Genomic DNA, 24,813 nt, shown 5'->3' on the forward strand with positions numbered 1-24,813 from the left:
ATTGCATTGTCCACCTTGTACGTCCTTAATATTTTTAAATAAAAAGTTTCTTTCACGTATTTGACTACAACTTATATAATATGTCGTCGAGAAAATATAATATGTATATAGTCAAGTATGTTGATGATATTATTACTAAAATATATTAGTATATCCTTAGTTAAATAAAAAAAAATCGTTTTTTTTTTCTTTCTTTTGGATGCTTTCTACGGGAGTAGGCTTCTTGCTTACTTCAAATAAACTAATCTTGTTTTACTAAGGATTGGTGGGGTTAATACAAGACGCACCAAATGGATGATTTTTTTTATTAAAATTGAATGTAGAATAAGGTGGTGAAACTTATGCAAAATAACTAATCAAGCAAGGATATATACTATAGCCTCGAGTTTTACACTTGATTGTGCCGTTAGATATTCTTTGTCCTTTGCAAGATTTGCTTTTACTATGTACGTAGTTCTTTACCAAAAGTTAACTTCTTTGCCAGAAGTTAATAAGTTATTCATATAGCCAACAGTATTGGAGGCAAGTAATAACACCTCCATTTCAGTGCAGTTGAATAATAGTCCGCGGTTATCCTCAAACAAATGATGAAAAGACATTTACGTACATGGTACATTATTTGATACTTAGGCGACTTCTTTGTTACAAAAAAAAACTTGGTAATTTTGGTATAATAAAGTAAAAGTTGAATGATCACGTGAAATTATCTGAAAGGTTTTAAGACTAAGGAAAACCAGTAAGGAGTGCACACAATAAAGAATGTAGTTATGTGCCTTGATGCTCACACATATATTTCATTCTGCCTAAAAACACTTTTTCCCTTCACAAGAAAAGGAAATCTCACTGTTTTTCTTGGTTCTTTTCTATCCAAAGGAAAGAAAGCCCTACTAGTACAAGTTTAAGAGATCATAAAGAGTACAAGGACGAATATTTTCATGACTTGCTTTCTGGAAAAGTTTGTAGTGACATATGATTCTTTCAAAGAAAGATAAGTCCTTTCAAGTTTCTGGAATGACATTGTACATTTGATGTGTTTCAAACTGAACTGGTTGCTAGCTAGAGGTTTCTCCGTCAAAACAAGATGTTGAAGCATATCCAGAATATGAGTAACCCAAAGATAAATTGCTGATAAAAACCAACATTTGTATGTGACAACTCAACAGACTTTATACAAACTTTACTCACTGAATTCCTTATAGAGAAAAAAGAAACCTATAAAAAAATTGAGTGTAGTATATCACAACCTGCCCCTCCCTCCGTATTCCCAAATAAAAAGAGAAAAAATAGCAAAATGTCATGTATAGTCCTACACTCTAAAAGGGACTCTCCCTGGTCAATGAAAAGAATCTGTACAGTTAAGAAGAGATATTTGACTGCATCATGTTACTGCCACCTTTTGGTAGATTTAGCCAACATATTGGCTGCACTGGTCGACTTTCGCAGACCTGAAACATATTAAGGAAGTTCCAATTACACCACTAATTTTTAGCCAAGGGTATTCTTGGAACATGTCATGCTTAATCAACATACCGTTAGAGGCTTTTGGAGAATCCCTCTCTGATCTTTGCGGAGATCTAGGTATTTTATATGCAGTTTTGTATCTGCAAAAGGCCATGTGGGATGATAATCAAGCAATTAGCTCAAGTCGAGCAGCAGAAAATCACTAGTTCAAAACAGTTGGAATACCTTAAATCTTGGAGGAGTGATGTTAAGTCTACAAACTTCCTGGATTTTTTAGTTTCATCTAAAGCAATAAGTATTTTTTGAATGCTTGACCTTTTGTTTTACCTTTTTCATGTAGTTAATAACAACATTTCAGATGAAAGTTTAGTTTCTATATAAAATTTCTACATAAGCCAATCAGAGGGTACCTGGATTTACTTGAATAAAACTCTAAGATCTTTATTCTCTTATGTTTCATAAAAATAACGTTCTGTAGAAAGCACAAGCATACCGAGATGATGTTTACTTACTTATGTGCCTTCTCTGGTGGTTTGTATCCTTCAGGGAAAGGATTGGTGCTTTCAGCACATCCATCAGTTTCTGTGCCCACAGAAAGACCACTATCAGATAGCATATCACTTAGTCTTTCCTCATTATCTGCGTCGCTGAACACAAAGATATCAGCATTTGCAAAAATAATCTGACTTACAATCCGTCTAACAGTCTCAGACTGAGACTGCCAGAGGGACTCCTGTTGGTGTCTAAACTCATCACTGTAATTCTTGAAACTAGCTAAATAATTCTGATCAGTACTCTTTGAGCCCTTATCAGATGTTGTTTTCTCACTGAGTCTGGAGTCTTTCCTACCACAGAATTTCAAGCTACATCCAAACAGCCCCCTTGGACATGAATTTTTTTCCTTTTTTCAATTTTCTTTTTTCAGAACAGCGTTTGGTTATACATTGGACTGATCTTTTGAAAAATTTTCTGAAGAAAAGTGGTTTTGAACAGTTTTTCAAGTTAACTATTTTTTCCACTCACAAAACTTCTACTTATTTTAAAGTTAAATGCATGTTCAAACACAACTTCAACTTCCAAATACCGTTTCTCAATTTTTTTTCAAATATCACCTTTTTATGTCTAAACCCCTAGTAAGTCTCACGAAATAAAGTTTTGGCTTGAGATGAAGAACCATACCTGAATGAGTTTGGACTGCGTTTCTCACCATTGGCTTCTGGAGAAACATTCTTTTGATCTTTGAGCAGCTGTAGTTGCTCAATCTCCTCATCTTTCTTAGCTATTGTATCTTTGAGAGATACTACCTGGAAGATCAAAAGTTAACAATGGTCACAAATTCACATGCTCCAGAGCAGGAAATTCTAAGTCAGGCAGCAATATCATCTCTCGCCCGACGAATAGTAAAGAGGAAAACAATCTCGATTGAGAAAAAGAAAAAAGAACTCAGGTTATCATTGGTGGTTCTACTGGTAAGTAGCTTTGAACTTCTTGTTTATAGACAGCGCTTAAACCCATCGCCAACTAATATCATTGCCAAGACAATAGTCTCGCCTTATGGCCAACCTACTTGAATAACTAAATCCTCTTCTTTGCTCCAAATTAGTAATTTACTTGAGAGCGATTAATAAGGCCCACATTTAACTAATTGGAAAAAGATATTGGTCACCAATTCTAGTACAACAATTAAAGGTTCTAATCTAGTACAAGTAGAAAATTAAGAGAGCACCTGCTCCATCAACTCTCTGATATCCCTGCCATCTTTGCTACTTCGAGCAGCGCCTAGCTCTACTCCAGATGCCCGTTCAGCAAATTTTAATGTGCTCATGGTTTCTGAATATGAAGCAATCTCAGGGTTAAGCTGCACAAACATAAGTGTCTTTGCCTGACCACCTGTACAGCAGAATAGAATTATAAATTACCACAAGAAAAACAGTGATCTTACAGATAAGAAGCAAGCCCCTGACATGTTCAAAATATTTAAACACCAAAGCTAGAGATCTCAACCATGTCAGACATTTGTTTCCATTAGAAGCCTCAGGTACATGCTCATACTGTTAGGTCTACCATTGTACGAGGAACTGAAAGCAAAACATTTTGTATAGAAAGAGAGATACCTAATGAAGCCTGAAGGACTTGAGTTAGTTTGCTGTTTCTGTATGGAATGTGAGCATTCTTTTGTGCCAAAGCAGATATGACATCTCCTAAAGCAGACAATGACTTGTTTATATGTTGTGCCTCCTTTAATCTATCTCCTGTCACCTCAGAGCGATCTACCCTTTCACTTCCAGCAAGATCCACCAAATGAAGACTACTATGCATTGATGAACCACTCTTTATATCCTTCCCTTGGACATGGATAGTTACAATACTGGACATATATTGAAATAAGTTTTACTATATAGGAAATAACCTTTCAAAACTTAAAAGGAAAAACATGTAGTTTAAATGTTGAAATTCACAGATGAATAGTTGTTTTGAACCTGTGTGATCGACTACTTCTTTCATTCATGGCAGTAGAACCTTTTGCTCGATTTCTCAATCCCGTATGCATTAAATCTAAGACATCATCAGCTCCATTGACGGGGAACATGCTTGCTTCTGGGACAGCTAACCCATTGGGTTGAGAGGTAGATATAATCCCAAGTGTGTGCAAATCAAGGAAAACAGTCGCAGATCCATGATATATATTGCAAACATAATATTGATCTCTTGTGATTATTTGGAATTGTAGGAAATGGGAGAAAAGGAAGGGACAACTAAAACATTTTAGTAGTTTACATCCAAATTGACAATTTGTTTAATGTAGAAAAGGAGAAAAATGGAGATAATGCCAGGAAAGCTTAAAAAAAATGAAATTTAGTAAAGGATATCTTTTTTGAGAACCATCACTTGACAGTAAGTCACGAACTTGTTCATTATATATTTCCATCATTTGAACTTTGAGTTCATACTTAAAAGTGCTCTCTCTCATTTGGGAAATTCTGAAAAGATCATTCAAAGCTCGATAATTGACTCCCCAATCCTCCTCGCTTGCTCCCTCCGGACCAGTCTGGAGGTTAATTTAACTTGCTTCAGCAATGTTAAACGATGTGTAAACATATTTAACAAATTTATATAGGACAGTATTCTTACCATGGTGTACGTTTTTCCCGAGCCAGTTTGACCATACGCAAATATACATACATTATAACCATCAAGCACAGACTGTACTAAGGGCTGAATATCTGAATACACTTGAGCTGCAAAGGTTGAATTAGAGAAATTCCTTTTTTATTCATGAAACATAATTTTACAGAATTTGTATGAACTTTATCTGGCAAAGTTCGGAGGAATCTGAAAACCTTGTGTTGAAGCTGGATTGTAGACCGTATTGAACTTGAAAGATCTACGGCCTTCTTTTCCTTGTTTGGAAGGATTTACAACAATTAGCTCCCCATTTTCTCCGATATATTCAATCACCGACTGTTTTTCCTTTTGTCCACGAAGGAATGGCCTTATCCGACAATACACTCTAATATTTCCTAATTTGAAAAAGATTCATAAGCAACAGTAAAAGGAGAGAAATATTCCGTCCTCTTAATTCTAAAATTTCGTAATATAACAACACCTTTTAACTCCTGGACCTCATTGTGTAGTTTGCGATTCTCAGCAAGGACGACAGAGTAGTTTGCAGCTGCATGGTCTAGTGCTCTAAATTTTTCACCTATCATAGAAATTTAACTTCATAAGAGAACTCCTACACAATCACTTAACTTTAAAATCTGTTTTGATATCTTCCACCTATATACAGCACTGACCTAATTGATTGAATTCCTCTGCATAGCTCCTTTGTGTTTTCACTACTTCTTGCTTTATCGACTGAGAAGCAAACTTCAGTTCCTGAAGTTTATGGATATCCAGATCAGATGTGACAAACAACGAATTATGTTAGATTAAATTAAGAGAAAAAAAGAAGAAGATCAAATCATACTCGTAGTGCGCCAAGCTGGAATTCTGTGAATATTTGGTACACGTTCTCCTTCTTGCTCCACCTCTGTGATTTTGATTCAGAAAAACTCTCGAGTTCTTTCACTCTGTTTGTTGATTCTTTTAAAAGGCTCTCGATGTCTTTCAACCTCTTCTCAAGCTTTTGTTGAGTATCTCTAGCCTCTTTTTCCATTTCTAGGCACCGTACTTCATGTGCTTTCTGAGCTATTTCTAGTTCTTGCTTCAAAGCTGAAATCTCTTGACTATGAACATCCTTCTCCTTCATCAATCTAACCACGTCGTGATTCTCATTTTTCTTTTCCCCATCCATTTTGATTTTTACGTTCTGTAATATGATTTCAGTTCAAATAAGGATGCTAAACTTCAAATGCAGATCCTTTTCATCAATAGCAAATTTCATTTAACACATGTGATGATAAAATTGTAAGCAGAGTAGATACATAACACTATTGAAAATGATGTTTGATGTAAATAAGTAATGATTGCAACACACTCAGTGCTCACTTCAAGCAAGCAAAAACCTTGGATGGGAGAAAGTACAGGTAACTTTATCTTCAAGAGATCAGATAGATCATATATTAAGAGTTAATACACACAAAATTACCGGAAATGAAACTACAGAATGTATATATACCACTAAATATACTGATCATTGAGCAAACAATGTGGCAGAGAAAGAGAGGTGGTGAACTACCTTAATTTGCTGAAGCTGGTTCATGACAATCTGAAATAAAAGATTTGTGTGGGTGAAGGATGCATAAGCTCTTGAAGAAGTAAAATTTCCTAGACTTCAAAAACTTTTTCACAGGAAGCGAAGCCTACACTACCTGTGTCTCTTCACTAGTCCCAGTTGCAAGGGCTTCCAGGACTCGGATCCGTGACTGGTATTTCTCCTCACGAGTCTTGAATAGATTGTTTTGCTACAGACAACAGAATAAATGTCATGAGCAAGGTTCATTTTAAAGAGAATTTGGGCGAAAACACCAAAGGCGTATCATATATACCGTTCTAAGATGTTCAGCTTGAGTAGAGATTCGCCGCTCAATTTCTTGCACTACTTTTCTCAACAAGCATGCTACCCGCTGACAGATTTAAACAACTAAACGATGTTAGGGTGTAATTCTTGTGATGTATTCGAGTAGAAAAGAATATAATCATGAATATCTTTATCTCTTATGTGCGCACATGAGGTATCTCTCCATTCTTCCGCTCAACGCTTTCATCAAGAATCCCATTCACAACACTTAGAAGTGACTGGGTTGGGGCAATCTGAGTGCAAGAAAACAATCAGTTGTAATAAGTATGAAGTCAAATTTCAGATGTATAATTTAGTCAAGCTTCACCGACAAAAAGGGACATGTTACTAACATCCAAGCTGTTAGATTTCATCATTTCGGCAATCTTCGATGGGGGGAGATCAGCATAGCCCCCTTGTTTAAGCTGAAATACTTCATGGAACTTATGTCCAACGTGATGTAATAATGCAGCTGATGGCTCTATAAAGTTCAAAATACAGAAGTCAACAATCTAAGAAAAAGATATCTCGTTAGTGAAGCTTGGGAAAGTAGTTAGAACATAGGGATTTAAACAACCATACCTGCCATCACGGGACTTCTCAAAGCACGCTGGAATTTTGAATCTGATCCTATTTTTCGTCTTCCTTCTGTTGAGGATGGGGAAGAATGAGTACTCGACAGTTCCTGTTTGCGAGATAATGGTGTGGTCGAACCATATCCTCCAACATTCGGAGTAAATTCTGCTCGAAGTGTTAAAAGGCATTCCACAACAATTTTCATGGATCCCTGGATAATGTATCAGGGTGAATATATCAAAAGAAGAAAAATGATGTGTAATTGTACCCAAAGGTACAGAAAGTTACACATTTATGCATATTATAACACATACAACCATTTTATATAATGATAAGCAGACATAAAATGATGCACATATATTAGAAACACGAGAGCACAACTTTATACTCGTGCTAACCTTTTCTAGATCTGATGCTTGAAACCTGGGCAAGCCCATTTCATCCATAGCTGACAAAAACCGTTTCACATTTTCTGAACCTAACTCCGAAGAATGACTTGAACCATTAAACTAGAATGAAAGATGCAGTAAGTCAGATCATCAAAACAAAACCACCCTTAGCTTCTAATTACTGTAAAATCCAACATATTAATTACTACTACCTCTGGTATAAAACCTGGTTTCAACTTGTTCAATAATTGACACAAGATAGCTCCATCAACTAAATATGCTCGTAATTCCTCATCAGAAGCATTTACTGGTAAACTTAAGTAAGGAAGAAGACTGTTTATCCACTCTACCAAAGTTGCCCGTTGCTTAGCTGTAGACATAACAAAGTGAAATCAAAAAGAAAATCAGCCCAAGCAAGAGTTTGATCAGCAAATACATGGTATTAAATGTTTATTTGCCTTCAGCCTCACCATTACTACTTGACGAAGGCTCAAAGATGTCCCCGCTAGTGGACGGAGTTGAGCTATTCCGTCTACCACAATCTTTAGCTACACGATCCAGGATTGAATTCATGATGGTAACTAGAGCACGGTCTTCAATTCAGAGAACATCTGAATCACATTGAAAACAGATATGCTGAAATCAATTTATCCCTGACCTCCACAAATCGTAAAACGAAAAACATTCCGTCTAAAAGATTGTCTCAACAGCAGAAGCAGCTTGCAAGTTCACTATACACAATTATCAGAAAGTTTGCAAGGCAATATACAATTATCAGATCTTTTTTTTTTAATAACCGTGATATTTGGGCCAGCTTACGCGCACCTCGACTAATTTCACAGGTACCCACTACCCTCTACCAACACAAGTACCTGGTACCCTCCACCATCACAGGTACCGGGTAACTCTTTCCACCAAGGCAGGCACGGTTATCATACAGTTTACCTCTTGGTAATTGGAACTAGCTAACAAATAATCCAAGGAATTCCAAATTAAATCTCATCGCTCTGTGTGACCATGATGATTAGCATAACAAGAACTCAAAAACAGTTACCACCATTTTTTTCATATGCACTTCAAACAACATGCAACATGGGCATTGAGGAAAGTAAAGTCAACTTTGGAGTTGCATCTTATACTAATATGGTCTCTGGTCCTAAAAATTACGACTAGCTTTAACCAACAGTAGAAATTGATCAACACAATGTGTAAAGCATTACATAATTTGAAAGGTGGAAAAAAGAAGAAAAATAGCAAGAAATTATGAGAAGCAACTGCCTTCTATATGGAAAAGCAATGTGATCAATAATAAGAAGATAGGAACAAAGAAATATAATCACCAAATTGAGAATATGAAACGTACAGCTTCAGAGTGAGGTGGCAATTACACATGCAAAAGCCATCAACCATTCTAATACCATCAAAATTTTCATGAAAACAAATAACACTTTGTTCAATTTTCAAGCTCTAATTAACCAATACTCAATCTTGAAATCTATTATCCAAGAATCAACTCTATGAATGATCACATGCAAATTAAAAATCAAGAATAAAGAGCCCCAGAATACATAAATCACAAAATAATAAGAATAAGATGAAAAAACATACTCATTAACGACAAAAATCTTGTCAACAGAAAAAGGACTGAAATTGTAAAGGAATGTTTGTTGAAAAAGATGGAAAGAACCTGTGAAAAGTGTAGATATGGAAAGGCACAAACTGTGCACGTTCTTTAGAGAAGACCAAAGGCAATGATTATTTAATTATTGTCATTATTATTAGCAATGAATATGGAATTCTTTTTTTTTTCCTTCAGAATTTTGTCTCTAAGGAATTTTGTGTTCGGTTAGTCTCCCATTTTCCGTGTACCGTTAGTCTCCTGAGGGAGGTTGACAACCTGACCGCGTACCGTTAATTTAGGAGATCTCTTCTTAGCTAACCTTTCTATTTTCTCTTTTTATATTTGCCTTGTGTCAACCTTTTCATTAGTAAAAAAATAAAACATTCCCAAGCCCCCCCAAAAAAAAAAGTTCCCATATTTTTCTTCTTTTCCTATTATTATGTTGTTACTTTATAGGGAAAAAATTACTGTAGTAGTATCTTGCTCCTTCCGTCTCATATTACTTGTCCACTTTTTTTTTTTTTTTAAAAAAATCAAATTATATAAATTTTGACCAACATTTTGAGATATATTTTTTCACCATATTAATATGAGAAAAATTGCAACTTGTAATACTTTGCGTGTAGCTTTTTGAATGTCAAATTACAATTTTAAGCTATTGAATTGATATAGAGCCCGTTTGGATAGACTTATAAATTGGTGGTGTTTGGTAAAATAGAAAACAACTTAAATTAAGTCAAAAAGTGCATAAAATAAGCCAAAATCAAGAAGCTGCTCGACCCCATCTTAAAAAGTCATTTTGGTGACTAACAACTTTACCCTTTTATCCCTTATATTTTCTAGTAATTCCAATACTATCTTTACTTCTAAAAATCCTTTAAGCACTTTTATCCAAACACGTAACTACTTATTTATAAAATAACTTTCAACACTTAAAAAGTACTTTAAGCACTTATGCTTAAATATCACTTTTTTTTTTCCAGCAAATCCAAACGGGCTCATAATCTAATTTAGCTTCAAAAACTAGTTAACTTGACTCTTAAAAAGCCAAACATAACAACTAATATGAAACAGAAGGAGTACCATATTAATATGAGAAGAATTCCGACTTGTAATACTTTTCGTGTAGTTTTTAAATATATAAATTATAATTTTAAAATATTGAATTGATCTAATCCAATTAAGCTCCGAAGATTAGTCAACTTAACTCTCGAAAAGAAAAACAAGACAACTAATATGGGACAAAGGGAGTACCATCTAGAAGAAAATGACATGGCATTTAATTTTTGGTGACTCTTTAATTTTTTATTTTAGGAGAGGTGACTCAAGTTTTAATTATTAGGTAGAGGTGATAATTTTCTATTAGTGATTAAGGGGTTTTGAAGTTGCCCAAAAGTTTCCATTTTGATACTTTGACCATCAACTTTATTTTTAACACTTTGCACTCAAGTTTTATTTTTAACACTTTGACCCAACCCTGCCCAGACCCCTCCCCCGACCCCATGCGCCTCCCCCGCCCCCGCCCCCGCCCCCCACCCCACACCCCCGCCAATTTTTTTCTTTATTTTTTTTCACCCTCCTCCTCCTCCCAACCCCCTAACCCCCCACCCCCCACCAAAAAAAATATATTTTTTTTAATTTTCTTTATTTGTTTTTTCACCCTCTCCCCCCCCCCCCCCTCCTCCTCCTCACAACCCTCCCCCCACCCTCCAATTTTTTTTTAATTTTTTTGATTTTCCTTATCTGTTTTTTCACCACCACCACCCCCCCCACCTTCCTCCTCCTCCTCCTCGCAATCCTCGCCCCACCCCCCACCACTCCCCAAAATTTTTTTTAAAAAAGTTTTGATTTTTTTCTTACCTGCCTCCACTCCTCCTCCCCCTCCCCACCCCACCAAAAAAAATTTAAAAAGTTTTGATTTTTTTTTTGTTTTTACCAGCCCCCGCTCATCCTCACTACCCCCACCCCAAAAAAAAATTAATTTTTTCACACCAGTCGTCCTCCTCCTCCTCCTCCTCGCAGCCCGCCCCCAAAAAAAATCTTTTTTTTTTGATTTTTTCTTACCAGCCTCTACTCCTCTTCTCATCCCCCACCCCCAAAAAAAATTTTGATATTTTTTTTAAATTTTTTCACCAGCCCCCCCCCCCCCCCCCCCCTCACTACCCCCCTCCCCCCAAAATTATTTTTTTAAAAAAAGTTTTGAAAAGTTTTTCTTTTTGTGTTTTTGCACCCAGCACCCCCCGCCCTTTAAAAAAAAAGTTTTGAAAAGTTTTTTTTTTTGCACCACCCCCCTCCCCCACTCAAAAAGAATATTGAAAAGAAGTTTTGATTTTTTTGGGGGTTTAGGAAAAGTTTGGATAAAATTCAGATTGTTGTTGTAGTGTGTTTGTAGTGAAATAGATGGTTTTTCTGTTGTTGTCCTAGTATGGTTCAGGGTTTAGGAAAAGATATCCAATAGATGATTTTTTTGTTCTTGTCCTGGTATTTATCTGGTTCTGTTTATAGAAGATATCCAACGATTTATAGTTGTTGCAACAAGTTCTACACTTGTGGCAACAAGTAGACAATCTGTTCCAACAACTACAAATCTGTTGGACATAACTTCAGTTATTTGGTTCTGTTTGTAGAAAATATCCAACAGATTTGTAGTTATTGTCCAAGCCAAAATGCTCCATAGTTGTTAATTGCATTGTGTTGTAATAATAGTTATTTGTTGGAACTTTATGACATTTAAATGTTATTCTTTTTTAGAATGGTAATTTCTGTTCTTGGTGCTTGTGAACTTGGTTTATATGATATGTTGATCGTATTCAAATCACAAATGTATGCATTGTTGTTAATAAATTGTTGAACAGTTTTTAACAAGTAATGGATCTGTAGCAACAGCTCTGTAACTTGTTGGGTTTTATCAAACAAGTAACAGGACTTGTTGCAACAACTAGTAACTTGTGTTTTATCCAACTGCTAAAAGATTTCCAGCAAATAAGCAATCTGTTGTAACAACTGATAGGCCTTGTTGCAGCAACTAAGTTACATGTTGGGGTTTTTCCAACAAGTGGAGTGACTTGTTACAGAAAGTAGGTAACTTGTTGTATTTTATCTAACAAGAGTAAGGACTTGTTCAACAACTATGTCATTTTCTGCAACAGATACTACAGTTGTTGCAACATATACTACACTTGTTGCAACAGATATTACAGTTATTGCAACAGATGCTACTTGATTCACCCATATTTAGTGATCAACAAAGAGAATCAATGATATTTAGTGATAAACAAAGGAAATCAATAATAAGTAGTGATCAATATATAACACTTAATCAATTTGATGGTAATTTGAGTTGCAACAGGTACTACACTTGCTACAACAGATACTACAATTGTTACAAAGGATACTACAGTTGTTCCAACAGATACTACACTTGCTGCAACAGATACTACACTTGCTGCAACAAATACTACTTGGTTCACTCATATTTAGTGATCAATAAAGGGAATCAGCCATATTTAGTGATAAACAATGTAAATCAACCATATTTAGTGATAAACAATGGAAATCAACCATATTTATTGATCAATATATATACTTAAGCAATTTGATGGTGTTTTGGGTCAGGATAGATAATCAACTAAGTCCAATACGTACTAAACAGAGTGATCATTGGAGTGAATTGATGTAAACTACTTGATTCACCCATCTTTAGTGATAAACAATGGAAATCAACCATATTTATTGATCAATATATATACTTAAGCAATTTGATGGTGTTTTGGGTCAGGATAGATGATCAACTAAGTCCAATACGTACTAAACGGAGTGATCATTGGAGTGAATTGATGTGAACTACTTGATTCACCCATATTTAGTGATAAACAATAGAAATAAACCATATTTATTGATCAATATATATACTTAAGCAATTTGATGGTGTTTTGGGTCAGGATAGATGATCAACCAAGTCCAATACGCACTAAACGGAGTGATCATTTGAGTGAATTGATGTGAACTACTTGATTCACTCATATTTAGTGATAAACAATGAAAATCAATCATATTTAGTGATCAATGTATACACTTAAGCAATTTGATGGTGTTTTGGGTCAGGATAGATGATCAACTAAGTCCAATACGCACTAAATGGAGTGATCATTGGAGTGAATTGGTGTGAACTACTTGATTCACCCATATTTACTTATTTAGTGATAAAAAGTGAAAATCAACCATATTTAGTGATCAATATATATATCTACTAAAATCATTAGTAATTTATTGCAACTTCTTCCACAACTGTATGATCTGTTGCAATAGATTAGTAACTTATTTAAACAAATTAGTTATTTGTTGGAACGGATTAGTAATTTGTTGAAACGGATTAGTAATTTGTTGTAACTTCTTCCACAACTGTACTATCTGTTGCAACAGATTAGTAACTTGTTTAAACAGATTAGTTACTTATTGGAACATATTAGTAACTTGTTGAAACAGATTAGTAATTTGTTGCAACTTCTTCAACAACTGTATGATCTGTTGCAATCATTTAGGCGACTTGTCTAAACAGATTAGTAACTTGTTTAAACAGATTAGTTACTTGTTGGAACAGATTAGTAACTTGTTGCAACTTCTTCAACAACTGCATGATCTGTTGCAATCATTTAGGCAACTTGTCTAAACAGATTAGTAACTTGTTTAAACAGATTAGTTACTTGTTGGAACAAATTAGTAAGTTGTTGCAATTTCTTCAACAACTGTATGATCTGTTGCTATCATTTAGGCAACTTGTCTAAACAGATTAGTGACTTGTTTAAACTGATCCATTTGTTGAAACAGATTAGTAACTTGTTGCAACTTCTTCAACAACTGTATAATCTGTTGCAACAATTAACTCATCTGTTGCGACATATTTTTTAGTTTTTACAATAATTTAAGCAATTGTTTGATTTTTTCCAACCAGGTGAGTAATTTGTTGCAACAACAACAATTAGTAAGCAAAATAAATAAGTTCATAAATAGAAATTGTTCATCAGCCACCTTGGCTCCAAATACTACAACTAATCAAAATAAATAAGTTCATAAACATCATTCACAAATAACATAAAGGACAAAAAAAAAAAAAAAACAGAAATTGTTCAACAGCCTCCAAATACCACAACTTAAGTAATAATTTGTTTAGCAACTACCTTCTGGGGTGTATCAGATTTTCTTGATCTACTTCATCTCCTTCATTTCTATCATCAGTTTCTTCATCTTCTAATTCTTCTTCACTTTCTTCATTTGTATATACTGCTTCTTGGCTTTGTTCTTCATCTCTTTTTGAGGATTCATTGTCAGTTTGGCTACCAATTTAACTATATCTTTCCTCAACATTTGCTGATTCATAAATAAATTGTCTACTTGTTGCAACAAGTGTAGAACTTATTGCAACAATTACAAATCTGTAGGATATCCTTTACAAACAGAACCAAATAACTGAAGCTATGTCCAACAGATTTGTAGTTGTTGCAACAGATTGTCTATCTTGTTACAACAAGTGTAGAACTTGTTGCAACAACTAAAAATCTGTTGGATATCTTCTACAAACAGAACCAAAAAACTGAAGCTATGTCCAACAGATTTGTAATTGTTGCAACAGATTGTCTACTTGTTACAAGAAGTGTAGAACTTGTTGCAACAACTAAAAAGCTGTTGGATATCTTCTACAAACAGAAGCTATGTCCAACAGATTTGTAATTATTGCAACAGATTGTCTATTTGTTACAACAAGTGTAGAACTTGTTGCAACAACTAAAAATCTATTGGATATCTTCTACAAACAGAAGAAAATAACTGAAGTTATGTCTAACAGATTAGTGAGTCGTTACAACAAATTGTCTACTTGTTGCAAAAAGTGTAGAATTTGTTGCAACAACTATAAATCTGTTGATTATCTTCTACATATAAAACCAGATAAATACCAGGACAAGAACAAAAAAACTATCTGTTGGATATATTTTCCTAAACCCTGAACCATACCAGGACAACAACAAAAAAACCATCTATTTCACTACAAACATATAACAACAACAACCTGAATTTTATCCAAACTTTTCCTAAACCCAAACAAAAAAAAAAATTCAAAACTTCCTTTCTAGATTTGTTTTGGAGTGGGGGGTTGCAAAAAACCAAAAATAAAAAAATTTCAAAACTTTTTTTTAAAACAAAATTAATTTTTTTTTGGGTGGGCGGGGGAAGTAAGAAACCAAAAAAAAAAATTGCAAAACAACTTCTTTTCAAGAACAATCATTTTGTGCGGGGGGGGGGGGGGGGGGGTGGTGGTGCAATAAAATAAAAAATTTCAAAACTTTGTTTTTCAAAACAATTTTTTTTCTGGAAGGGTGGGGTGTGCAAAAAAAAAAAAAAAAAAAAAACTTTTCAAAATTAAAAAAAAAAAATTGTGGAGGGGGGGGGGGGTTGGGGGAGGAGGAGGAGGGGGGTGAAAAAAATAAAAATTGGGGGCTAGGAAGAGGGGCTGGTAAAAAAAAAATGGGGGGAGGAGGAATAGGGGCTGATAAAAAAAAAAATCAGGGGGGGGGGGGGTGGGGGAGGATTTGGAGGAGGAGGAGGTGGGGTGAAAAAATAAATAAAGAAAATTAAAATTAAAAAAAATAGGCGGGAAGGGGTGGGAGGAGGAGGAGTGGGGGCTTGATTTTTTTTTTTTAATTTTATTTTAAAAAAAAATAATTTTTTTTGGGGGGCGGGGGGAGGGGGAGGGTTGGGAGGAGGAAGAGGGAGATGAAAAAACAAATAAAGAAAATCAATTTAAAAAACAAATAGGGGAGGGGAGGGGGCGGGAGGAGGGGTGGGAAGAGGAGAAGGGGGCAGCTGGTGAAAAAGAAAAATAATTCAATTTTTTTGGTGGGGGGGTGGGGGAGGGGTGGGAGGAGGACGGGAGACGGGGGTGGCTGGTGAAAAAGCAAATAAATAATTCAAAAAAAAAAATTAAAAAAAAATTGGGGGTGGGGGGGTGTGTGGGGCGGGGGAGGGGTGGGAGGAGGAGAAGGAGGTTGATGGGTTTTTTAGATTAAATTGGAGTCTTTTTATATTTTGTAAAAGATTAACAAGTTTGAAAAAATACATTTTGGACCCCAATTTTTTTACTCCCAAATTTAATTGGGTTTTACTTTCAAGTGATCTCCATAAGTCACCTATACTAATTTTACAACTAAAAGGTTACCTATAGCTAATTCTTCCGAGAATGACCATAGGCTGACCTATAATTTTGAGTTTTGAGTTCTAGAAAAAGCAATTTGCTAGGCTATAGATGAGTGTAATATTTAACATAAATGCAGAATTTAAGTCGGAATTGTTCGGTTCTGTTGAACCCTTAAGTTTAACTATAGTTCCGCCTGAGAATGACAGTGTCATCATTTTCTTGTACTGCTTTGATCGACCAAAAAGAGCTTCGTAAAAACTGAAAGACTCACTTGATTGATTGATAAGAAATAACTCCGTAACAAATTAAAAGATTCTTGTATATATGGTAACCTTCTTTCCCCTACTGTGGACGGATGTACAGAAGTATAGTCAAATATTTTTTGTTTGATTACATATTCCCAACACTTCTAATTTCTAAATATTTTATTAGGGAATTTACCTTATAGTTTTAAAGACGGTTTTTATTTCTAAGATTTTTAAAAATAGATTGTCAAATTCACACCAACAATTACTTGTGTTGAACCTTGTACTTGAAGTCTGCCTTTCTCTTTAAGACCGAGGAAGACAGGAAGAAGTTGCTTTTGAATGAGTAGTCTTTCGGAAAAACATATTTTTAAGAAGTTCTTACGTTACTTACTTTTCACAATTTCTCCATATTTTCTAAGTGAATGTTGTGGAGATTTTGCAAGAAATGTCGAGTACTATTCTTTTTGTCCCGTGGAGTGTGGAACTTGTACAAGTAAAATCTAAGTGAGCTTTTAAATTTGTCAACTTACCTCTACATTTGGGATGCTTGGATATTTGGATCTTTTACTCTTTTTGTTTTACAGAAAGAAAGTTTCCTACCTGTTTAACTTTCTCAGGTTTTCTGTCCTCATAGTCATGCTGTGTTCCACAATTTGTTCACCCACTCTCAGTTTCTTACTATACTACTGCGCCCATCGTTTTCCAAATTGTATGCTTGCTAGTCATATTCGAAACTTCTAATGTACTTAGAATGCGTCAAACTTTTTATTTTCCAATTAGAAAAGTTGTACAAGGAAAATTATCCAACTGTAGAAAGAAGTACAAATCGTTCTCTTTGTTTTTTCCTTTTTCAGTAACTTCCATTTCATATACAGGTAGTATAGTGCTGCAACCTTTGAAAATGACCAGTTCATACAAAGAAAAGTCTTAAGTGTTACGTTCTTCTTAATGTTTCAAGGAAAGACCAACTCCCTAAATCATTGACCAGAGAAAAGTTGGATCAACAACAAATCCTTCATTACATTGATTTGAAACTTTATATGACAGAGAGAAGAAGATAAAGAAACAAAAATATATTTAAAAATAGAGTAAATGCTAAATTAGGATGACAAGGTAAGACGAGTACTTGAAAGGATAACATTCTAGAAAGTAAATGTAGCAACTAAAATCAGGGTAAGGTACAAGTCTACAAAATTTTCCATTTGCGCTCCACAGCATTCGTGATCATAGATATGCAGTATGCAGCACTTAATGGATAATCGGAAACTGCAAGATACATCAGATGATTAGACAAGGTTCAGCTCCAGGAAAAACGCAAAAATTTGCCATAGAGAAAACATCATGGACCTAGTTTAGAACTAACAGAAAATATGCATGCATACCTCGCGTTAAGAAGAAGCTAAAGTTGTATTTACAGAGAGTAGAACCAAAGGTGGCTCGACAATAACTCGTTAAACTTATCAAGATGAGTGGGCTATGATATGGTATTTGACATTGGTTGTTAGAAGCATCGAGTATGTTAAGGTGCATTCCTAAGCATTAAAACCAGCCATGTATATCAAAGAAAGGCAGAAAGATCGACTATTGTGCTCTAATTGATATTGGACTAAAAATAAAAAAGAAAAGAGGAAGGATTGGTTTACCTGATATATAATCTTCGACATATTCTTTATCAATTTTTCCATGGGCCATTGCCCCAACCTGCATATGACAGATATCAACTTATCAAGTAACTATAAGTCCCTAAAAATCGAACTTCTATAGAAAATTATACTAGAACATACCATGAAAACAAGGTTCATGTCATTGCTAATTCCATTAACATAGTCCTGAATATCCACCAGTTTCTCAGAACTATGAGAGAAGCCTGAAGCATAAGAGGAGAAGTGGAGGTATTAGTCAATTGCCAAGGACATTCAGTTAGAAAAGGGAGGAACTAAGAGAAAATTATTCACCGATCTTCCGGCAGTCGATGGGTAGGTACTGTGAAACAGGATTTTTTATAACACGTAACAGTTTCTCTCGTTTACCAACAGCAGTTATGCTCAGCTTTTGTAGCAGCTGCACTGAAGTTGAAGCCATATCAGAAAACAGCAGAATTTGACAAAACAGGAAAGAGATGGGGAAGAACTGTTCACAAGGTAATTAAACTTACACATGATACCAGCAAATCGCTTAAATGTCCTAGGGATACGAACATGAGGTTTTACTTCAAAGAGCACGCCTTTCTCAGTCCTCACATACAACGCTTTTAATCGCCCAGCTTTATTTATTCGGCTATCTAAAATTGTAAGCATTGCCTGCAGAAGGAAAGAAGAAATCATATAAACATTCTAGAAAAAAGACATACAAGGATTTTAACTAATTGTATAGCCTCGTAAAGAAATAATGACCCGCTGCGAGAATAAATTGTAAATGAAGTTAGTAAACGCCAATTCCTTTCTTCCATTTGCTGTGCAAGGAATTACAACTTATTTTGCTAATATTACAGACTGAATTGGAAGGACACAGCTATTATCCTTAACAGGAAAAGTGACAAGTATGCAAGCAAACATTTTAACAAGGATGCTTTGGTCGATTAAAATGTTTAGATCCTACAAGCCCCAAGGTAGGATCAAGCAAACAAAGCTGCAGGTGCTCTTATTCCTGCTTTCTCCCCTCCGCTAAAAGAAGGATTCCCTATGAGTTGTCAGTAGCAAAAGAAAATGCCTCCTCCCATTTTATATTCAACTTTTAGAAACTGTCGGAGTCAAGTTTTAGTCATATTAGTATGTTTCTTTAGGTCCAATGTCCTGTATCATGTGACAGATTTATATGCCAGTAAAAGTGTAAAAACTTCTAGTGCTAGAGAACCTTTTCTTTATAGATATTTGGATGGGGACAGGTTTAAATGGAGTGATACGGATAGTGAGGATTCACATAGTCAAGCCCAACTAGATTGGAACTGAAGTATAGTTGTTACTTGCAGGTTTTATCTTCTTTTCGGGAAGGGGAGGGGAGGATTTTCTAGAAAAGCTGTTTGGAGAACTAAAAGAGATTTCCTTCTTATTTCACCGAGAAAGTATACACTAAAGAAGAAGCATCAGCGGTGCACTGCAACTCAATTTATACTTCCAATTCCAATAAATACTAAGAAACTGAACCAGACAGAAGTAGAACAAAAGCAAAGAGATGGAACTCACTCTAAAGAACTAAAATTGAGAGAAAATGGAACAGAAATGCACAGCTCTAAGCCATTCATATCTTTATCTGTACCTATAAGGCAATTGGGAAGCTTTATAAACGAAATAAAGAAGCATACAGACAGGTATTATCCCACAGTTGACATTATCGTATGTATAAATCAAACTCTATAGCATAGAGACTGAGTGGCAGAGAACTGGAGGGTGGTGGGTGGAGAAGGCATCTGACTTTTCATATTAATTTCTCTTTTTCTTTTTTTGGCCAGTGGAGGACACTTAATCGTTAAATATAGGTTGAACAAGTATGTGAAAAACACACTTAGCCAGTAATCCGAAATAGTCCCACTAGAAAAGTGAATGTAATATCATGATTAAATAAACATATGACCAAAGAGCTGTCAAGATGAATACTTTGTGATTTAAAGGCCAACTACCAGATAACTCTTTCCTTGTCATTTTTCTTACTCGGAAATTCCAGCATTGAATAATTCCAGTTACTCAAACTCTACTTGAACTTGGATCAACAAACATCATTTGAGATGATTCTTTAATACTCCTCCAATCCCAGTTTGTTTGACACTCCCCCCTTTCTTTTCCGTCCAAAAAGATTGTGACCTTCATATATTTAAAAACTAATTCTTACACTCCCATTCCCTTTTTCCTACATCTTTTACTATTCCGTTCATCCTATTGACATGACTTGTGAGTCTACTAAACAGATACTTCTATACTGAGGATAGTCTTGGTACTTTATACATATTTCTAAATAGATACCTTACTTGTCAAAACTCTTACTTTCTTTTTAAATCGTGGCCAGTCAAATATCATCAAACTGGACAGAGGGAATATGTTTTAGTGTCAACTAATTGAGCTCCAGGAAAATTCATACACATTCAGTACATAGCTAATTGTGTTCCAGCATGCTTGTTTTAACTTTGGCAGGCCACTCTACCCGACATCTCCACAAAAGTTTACAAAACATTGAGACATCAACTTTTGCTGGTTACCATTACGAAAAGTCTCAACCTATGGCTCACAGTTAAATATTGCTTTAAATGACAAAGTTTTATCTGAACTCTACAGGAAGGCCATAGTGTTTATACTATCATGAGTATTGAGGAACGAGAACAGGCCCATAGTTTCAAAGTCCACTAACCTGATGAGCAATATCAGGCCGATAATCAGAAGGGTTGCGATTATTCTTCTTCAGAAAGTTGGAATGTTCATCTGAGTTCAGAAGCTGGTAAGTCTGCATGCACAAGAGGAGATAACATAAGCATTGGTTAGCTCCCTTTATTGAGCGGTATATGTGATTATTATGACTGTGGCGATAAAAAATATTCACTTTTTTTACAAAGTAAATTTTCGCTTTATTTGAAAATCAGTGTTTGGCCATGAAAATTCCAAATTTAACTCGAAGTTGGATTCCAAATTTGAAAACGGCTTATAACCTATTTTCCAACTCCATTCTCATAATTCCAAATAAAACGCTCTCTTCTCAAAGGACCCAGGACTAAAAAATGAAGAAACAAAAAGTGGATGAAAAAATGGAATTGCAAAGACAGACCTTTCCAATTTTAGCAATTTCGAGAGAGGCTCTCTCAATTATGAAAATAACACCAGGTTTAGTGCTTTGATCAGTTGAAACAACTGGTATTCCAGCTAGTAAATCTACAACTCTTTCAGCTGCCTCAGTATCTGCAACAGTGTGTTCTGTTTTCACTCTTTTTGCTGACTCGGATTGCTCTATTTCTTCTTCTTTATCATAATTCTCTTCTTTCTTTTTTCTCTTTTCCCCTTTCACTTTATAAGGCCGCACCATTTCTTCTCACACCTATAAGTTTCTCAGTACTTCAAGGAAAGAAAAAGACTCTGTGGGGGGTTTTGGAAGATGGTGTTTTTTTTTTTTTTTTTTTTTTAACGGGCAGACAGTGTTTAGGGGTTTGGGTTTTGATTCTTTATTGGAACTTTTAGCAAATTCTCTTAAGACCTAATTATTAATATTATGAAAAAGAGTTAAAATTACCTCTGAATTTTGGGAAATAGTTCATTGATACTCTTCGTTATACTTTAGGGCCAATTATACCCTTACTGTTATATTATGGGGTCAATTATACCCTTATGTCTAACAGTTGCCACGTGGCATCATCCCAGCCCTTCAAAATTATTTTCCCCTCAAATAATTTTTTACCCACTAAAATAATCCAACCCGACCCGATTTTTTTTTTCCAGCCAAGGGGTAATGGGTTGGGTCCGTATCACTTTGGCTGGAAAAAAAATCGGGTCAGGTTGGGTTATTTTAATGGGTAAAAAATTATTTGAGGGGAAAATAATTTTGAAAGGCTGGGATGATGCCACGTGGCAGCTGTTAGACATAAGGGTATAATTGACCTCATAGTATAACGGTAAGGGTATAATTGACCCTAAAGTATAACGAAGGGTATGGATGAACTATTTCCCAAAGTTCAGGGGTAATTTTGGCCCTTTTCCGTTAATATTAACCACCATTTTATTTAATTATATTTAGTAGCTAATTAACTTTTCTAAATTACAATTGGTAGCTATATCAAAAATACATACCCATAATATATGGCTTAAGTAACTAAAACGCCCCCGAACTTGACACGAATTGCAACTTTCGTCCCCAAACTATTGCTGCACTTCAAGACACCCCTAGACTTGGCAAAATGGGTTTTAATTAATCCCCGAGCTGCCACATGGCATAGTGAGTGTAGTCCCACGCCAAGAGGCGCGTGAGAGGTGCCACATTAGCATAAAAACAGTAACAAATCCAATTTTCACATTTCCCTTTACATTTCTTTCACTTCCAACGGCTAACATCAACCCCTTCTTCTTATTTAACCTCTCCCCCATTAAAATACACCACAACTTGATATTCAAGCTTTTTGTTCTCCTTCTTTTCTAATTGTTAAATTTTCTCTCTCAATTGTAAGTTTCTCTCTCAATTGTACTCATGACTAGAGTTTGTAGATGTGGATTTCCGGCGGTGGTGAGGATTTCATGGTCCGATGACAATCCGGGAAGGAGATTTTGGGGTTGTCAAAAGTACAAGGTATGTAATTTATGTTTTTAATAGCTCAATTTTAGTATGATTTTGCTAGGTTTGTTTAATTTAGTCACTGATTTACATCTAATTTTACCGGGTTTGTCACTATTTTTCGTTCATTTTTTATAGGTGAAAGGTCGAAGTTCTTGCAAATTTTTCGATGGGTATGAACCACCATTTCCGGAGCAAGCTAATGTTGTTATTTGGGGTTTGTTGAAGAAGAAAAACAAATATGAGCAAGAGTTGAAGTGGTCAAAAACATTGAAGATTTGTCTATGTATTAGTGTCCTATGTAATTTGATGTTTTATCTTGGTTCTGGTAGTAGTACTAATTAGGTTGAAGTGAAGTTGTACTTAGATGATTAACAATGGTTGTAGTACTAATTAGGTTGAAGTGAATTTCTATTTAGATGATTAACAATGTAATCTAATTTTGGTTAGCATATTGAATATGATTATGATGACTTTGTGAAGCAATACGTTATACCATCTGGTTAGTAATGGTTAGCCTATTCAACATGCTAACCAACAACATTTATACCATATGGACACTATCAAAATCTGGGATGAAAAATCTGGACAATAAACATTGACCATTTCAATGCAACCCTAGACAAAACACTAACTAACATTCAATGGAAAATCTGGACATAAAATAGCAACTACCATTCAATGCAAATCTGGACAATAAGCATTGACCATTTCAATGCAAACCTGAACAAAACACCAACTAACATTCAATGCAAAATATGGACAATATAAACCAGTAACCATTACCATTTCACATCAAAATCTGGTCAGAAATATCAACTACCATTCAATGCAAAACCTTGACATAAAATACCAAGTACCATTCAATGAAAATCTGGACAATAAACCAATACCATTTAATACCAAACCAAGGTCATTGTCATATGCAAAATAATTGGACAGTAGCACTAACTGTCAACAAAAACTACCAAGCTACATTGTTTGCTTACATATCCAAGTTTCACCAAAAATAGCTAGCTTAAACATAGAAATATCATACTACTTCATTGGAGATTTTCTTTTTCTTGATCTTTTTTGAACTCCAAGAGCCTTTGATCTTGTTTGGATTCTATGATTAGCACTTTGCACTTGGAGTTGTCTTTGTGTAACTGCTTCTGCTCCTTTCCACTTCAATCCTTTTGTCACACCCTGATTCCCCTAGGGTGTGATGGGCACCCGACCCCATATCCGGAGCCGAGCGAACCCACAGACTTTCATTCGTACAAAATCTTTCCGGACTCTTAAACTTCATAAAACACGATACATAGCAAATCTTACAGAAAATACACATATATTTTTTTTTCCTTAGCTTTCAAATCAAAAGGGGTCTGTAATTCCCACAGACGTCATAGCATAACACAGAACGACACATTGGCTGCTGGAGCCTCTTACTAAACTGACATACCACACCCACGACTCTGTCTGCAAAGTCTCTAACATCATACAGAATCCATAATGTATATGCTATGTCAAACTTTGACTCGGCAGTCCTCCAGGAGCAATTGGAGTTCGCCAGCAGTGAAATAGCTTTTATAATGTCTCCATCTCGTCTGGGAGTACCTGCGCGGCATGAAACGCAGCCCCCGAAGAACAGGGGGTCAGTACGGATATGTACTGAGTATGTAAGGCATAAGTACAGAAAACGAAACCATGACTGATATAGACGGAACAACATACAAAAACTTATTCAGAAATATCAAACGCTTATAATTTTTCTTTTCCAGACACGAATCATACTTACTCATCTCGTATACCAGACAGATTACAGAACGTACAAATTGCTTGGATGACATCACATAGCAGACGGAATACAGAATGTACGGAAGGTCAGAATACTTACTTTCCCACTTAAGTCATGCATATCAGAATCGGATATCGTATCACATACGCGGCAACCCCGGGGACAAATAACACGCTGGGACAAGTACCATATCATACAGACGATAACCTCGGGGACAAATAACACTCCGAGGAACAGTCACATCATATCATATGCATGGTGGCCTCGGGGACAGATAACACGCCGAGGAACTGATGGACAGTGCCAA

The 24,813-nt window shown here is 35.4% G+C and overlaps 2 protein-coding genes across 2 annotated transcripts; both read right to left on the reverse strand.

The window, feature by feature from the left end:
* Positions 1 to 782: 782 nt before the first annotated feature.
* LOC132599969 (kinesin-like protein KIN-14C) lies at positions 783 to 9,325 on the reverse strand. The gene is made up of 23 exons (XM_060313116.1): positions 9,116 to 9,325; positions 7,899 to 8,039; positions 7,641 to 7,798; positions 7,438 to 7,548; positions 7,046 to 7,250; positions 6,817 to 6,944; positions 6,634 to 6,717; positions 6,453 to 6,530; positions 6,276 to 6,368; positions 6,143 to 6,172; positions 5,432 to 5,773; positions 5,259 to 5,340; positions 5,069 to 5,164; positions 4,803 to 4,982; positions 4,594 to 4,700; positions 4,332 to 4,510; positions 3,942 to 4,106; positions 3,576 to 3,829; positions 3,188 to 3,351; positions 2,641 to 2,765; positions 1,974 to 2,108; positions 1,531 to 1,601; positions 783 to 1,445 (listed from the first exon to the last, which is right to left on the reverse strand). Exons 2-23 carry the CDS (start codon positions 7,999 to 8,001, stop codon positions 1,384 to 1,386), a joined length of 2,952 nt encoding a protein of 983 aa, XP_060169099.1. The 5' UTR covers positions 8,002 to 8,039; positions 9,116 to 9,325; the 3' UTR covers positions 783 to 1,383.
* An 8,108-nt stretch (positions 9,326 to 17,433) lies between these two features.
* LOC132623307 (uncharacterized) lies at positions 17,434 to 21,846 on the reverse strand. The gene is made up of 7 exons (XM_060338079.1): positions 21,236 to 21,846; positions 20,825 to 20,917; positions 18,642 to 18,786; positions 18,442 to 18,552; positions 18,271 to 18,353; positions 18,130 to 18,187; positions 17,434 to 17,752 (listed from the first exon to the last, which is right to left on the reverse strand). Exons 1-7 carry the CDS (start codon positions 21,488 to 21,490, stop codon positions 17,673 to 17,675), a joined length of 825 nt encoding a protein of 274 aa, XP_060194062.1. The 5' UTR covers positions 21,491 to 21,846; the 3' UTR covers positions 17,434 to 17,672.
* Positions 21,847 to 24,813: the final 2,967 nt, after the last annotated feature.

Source organism: Lycium barbarum, chromosome 1 (assembly GCF_019175385.1).
Source record: "Lycium barbarum isolate Lr01 chromosome 1, ASM1917538v2, whole genome shotgun sequence".
In the NCBI taxonomy this organism is placed as follows: domain Eukaryota; kingdom Viridiplantae; phylum Streptophyta; class Magnoliopsida; order Solanales; family Solanaceae; genus Lycium; species Lycium barbarum.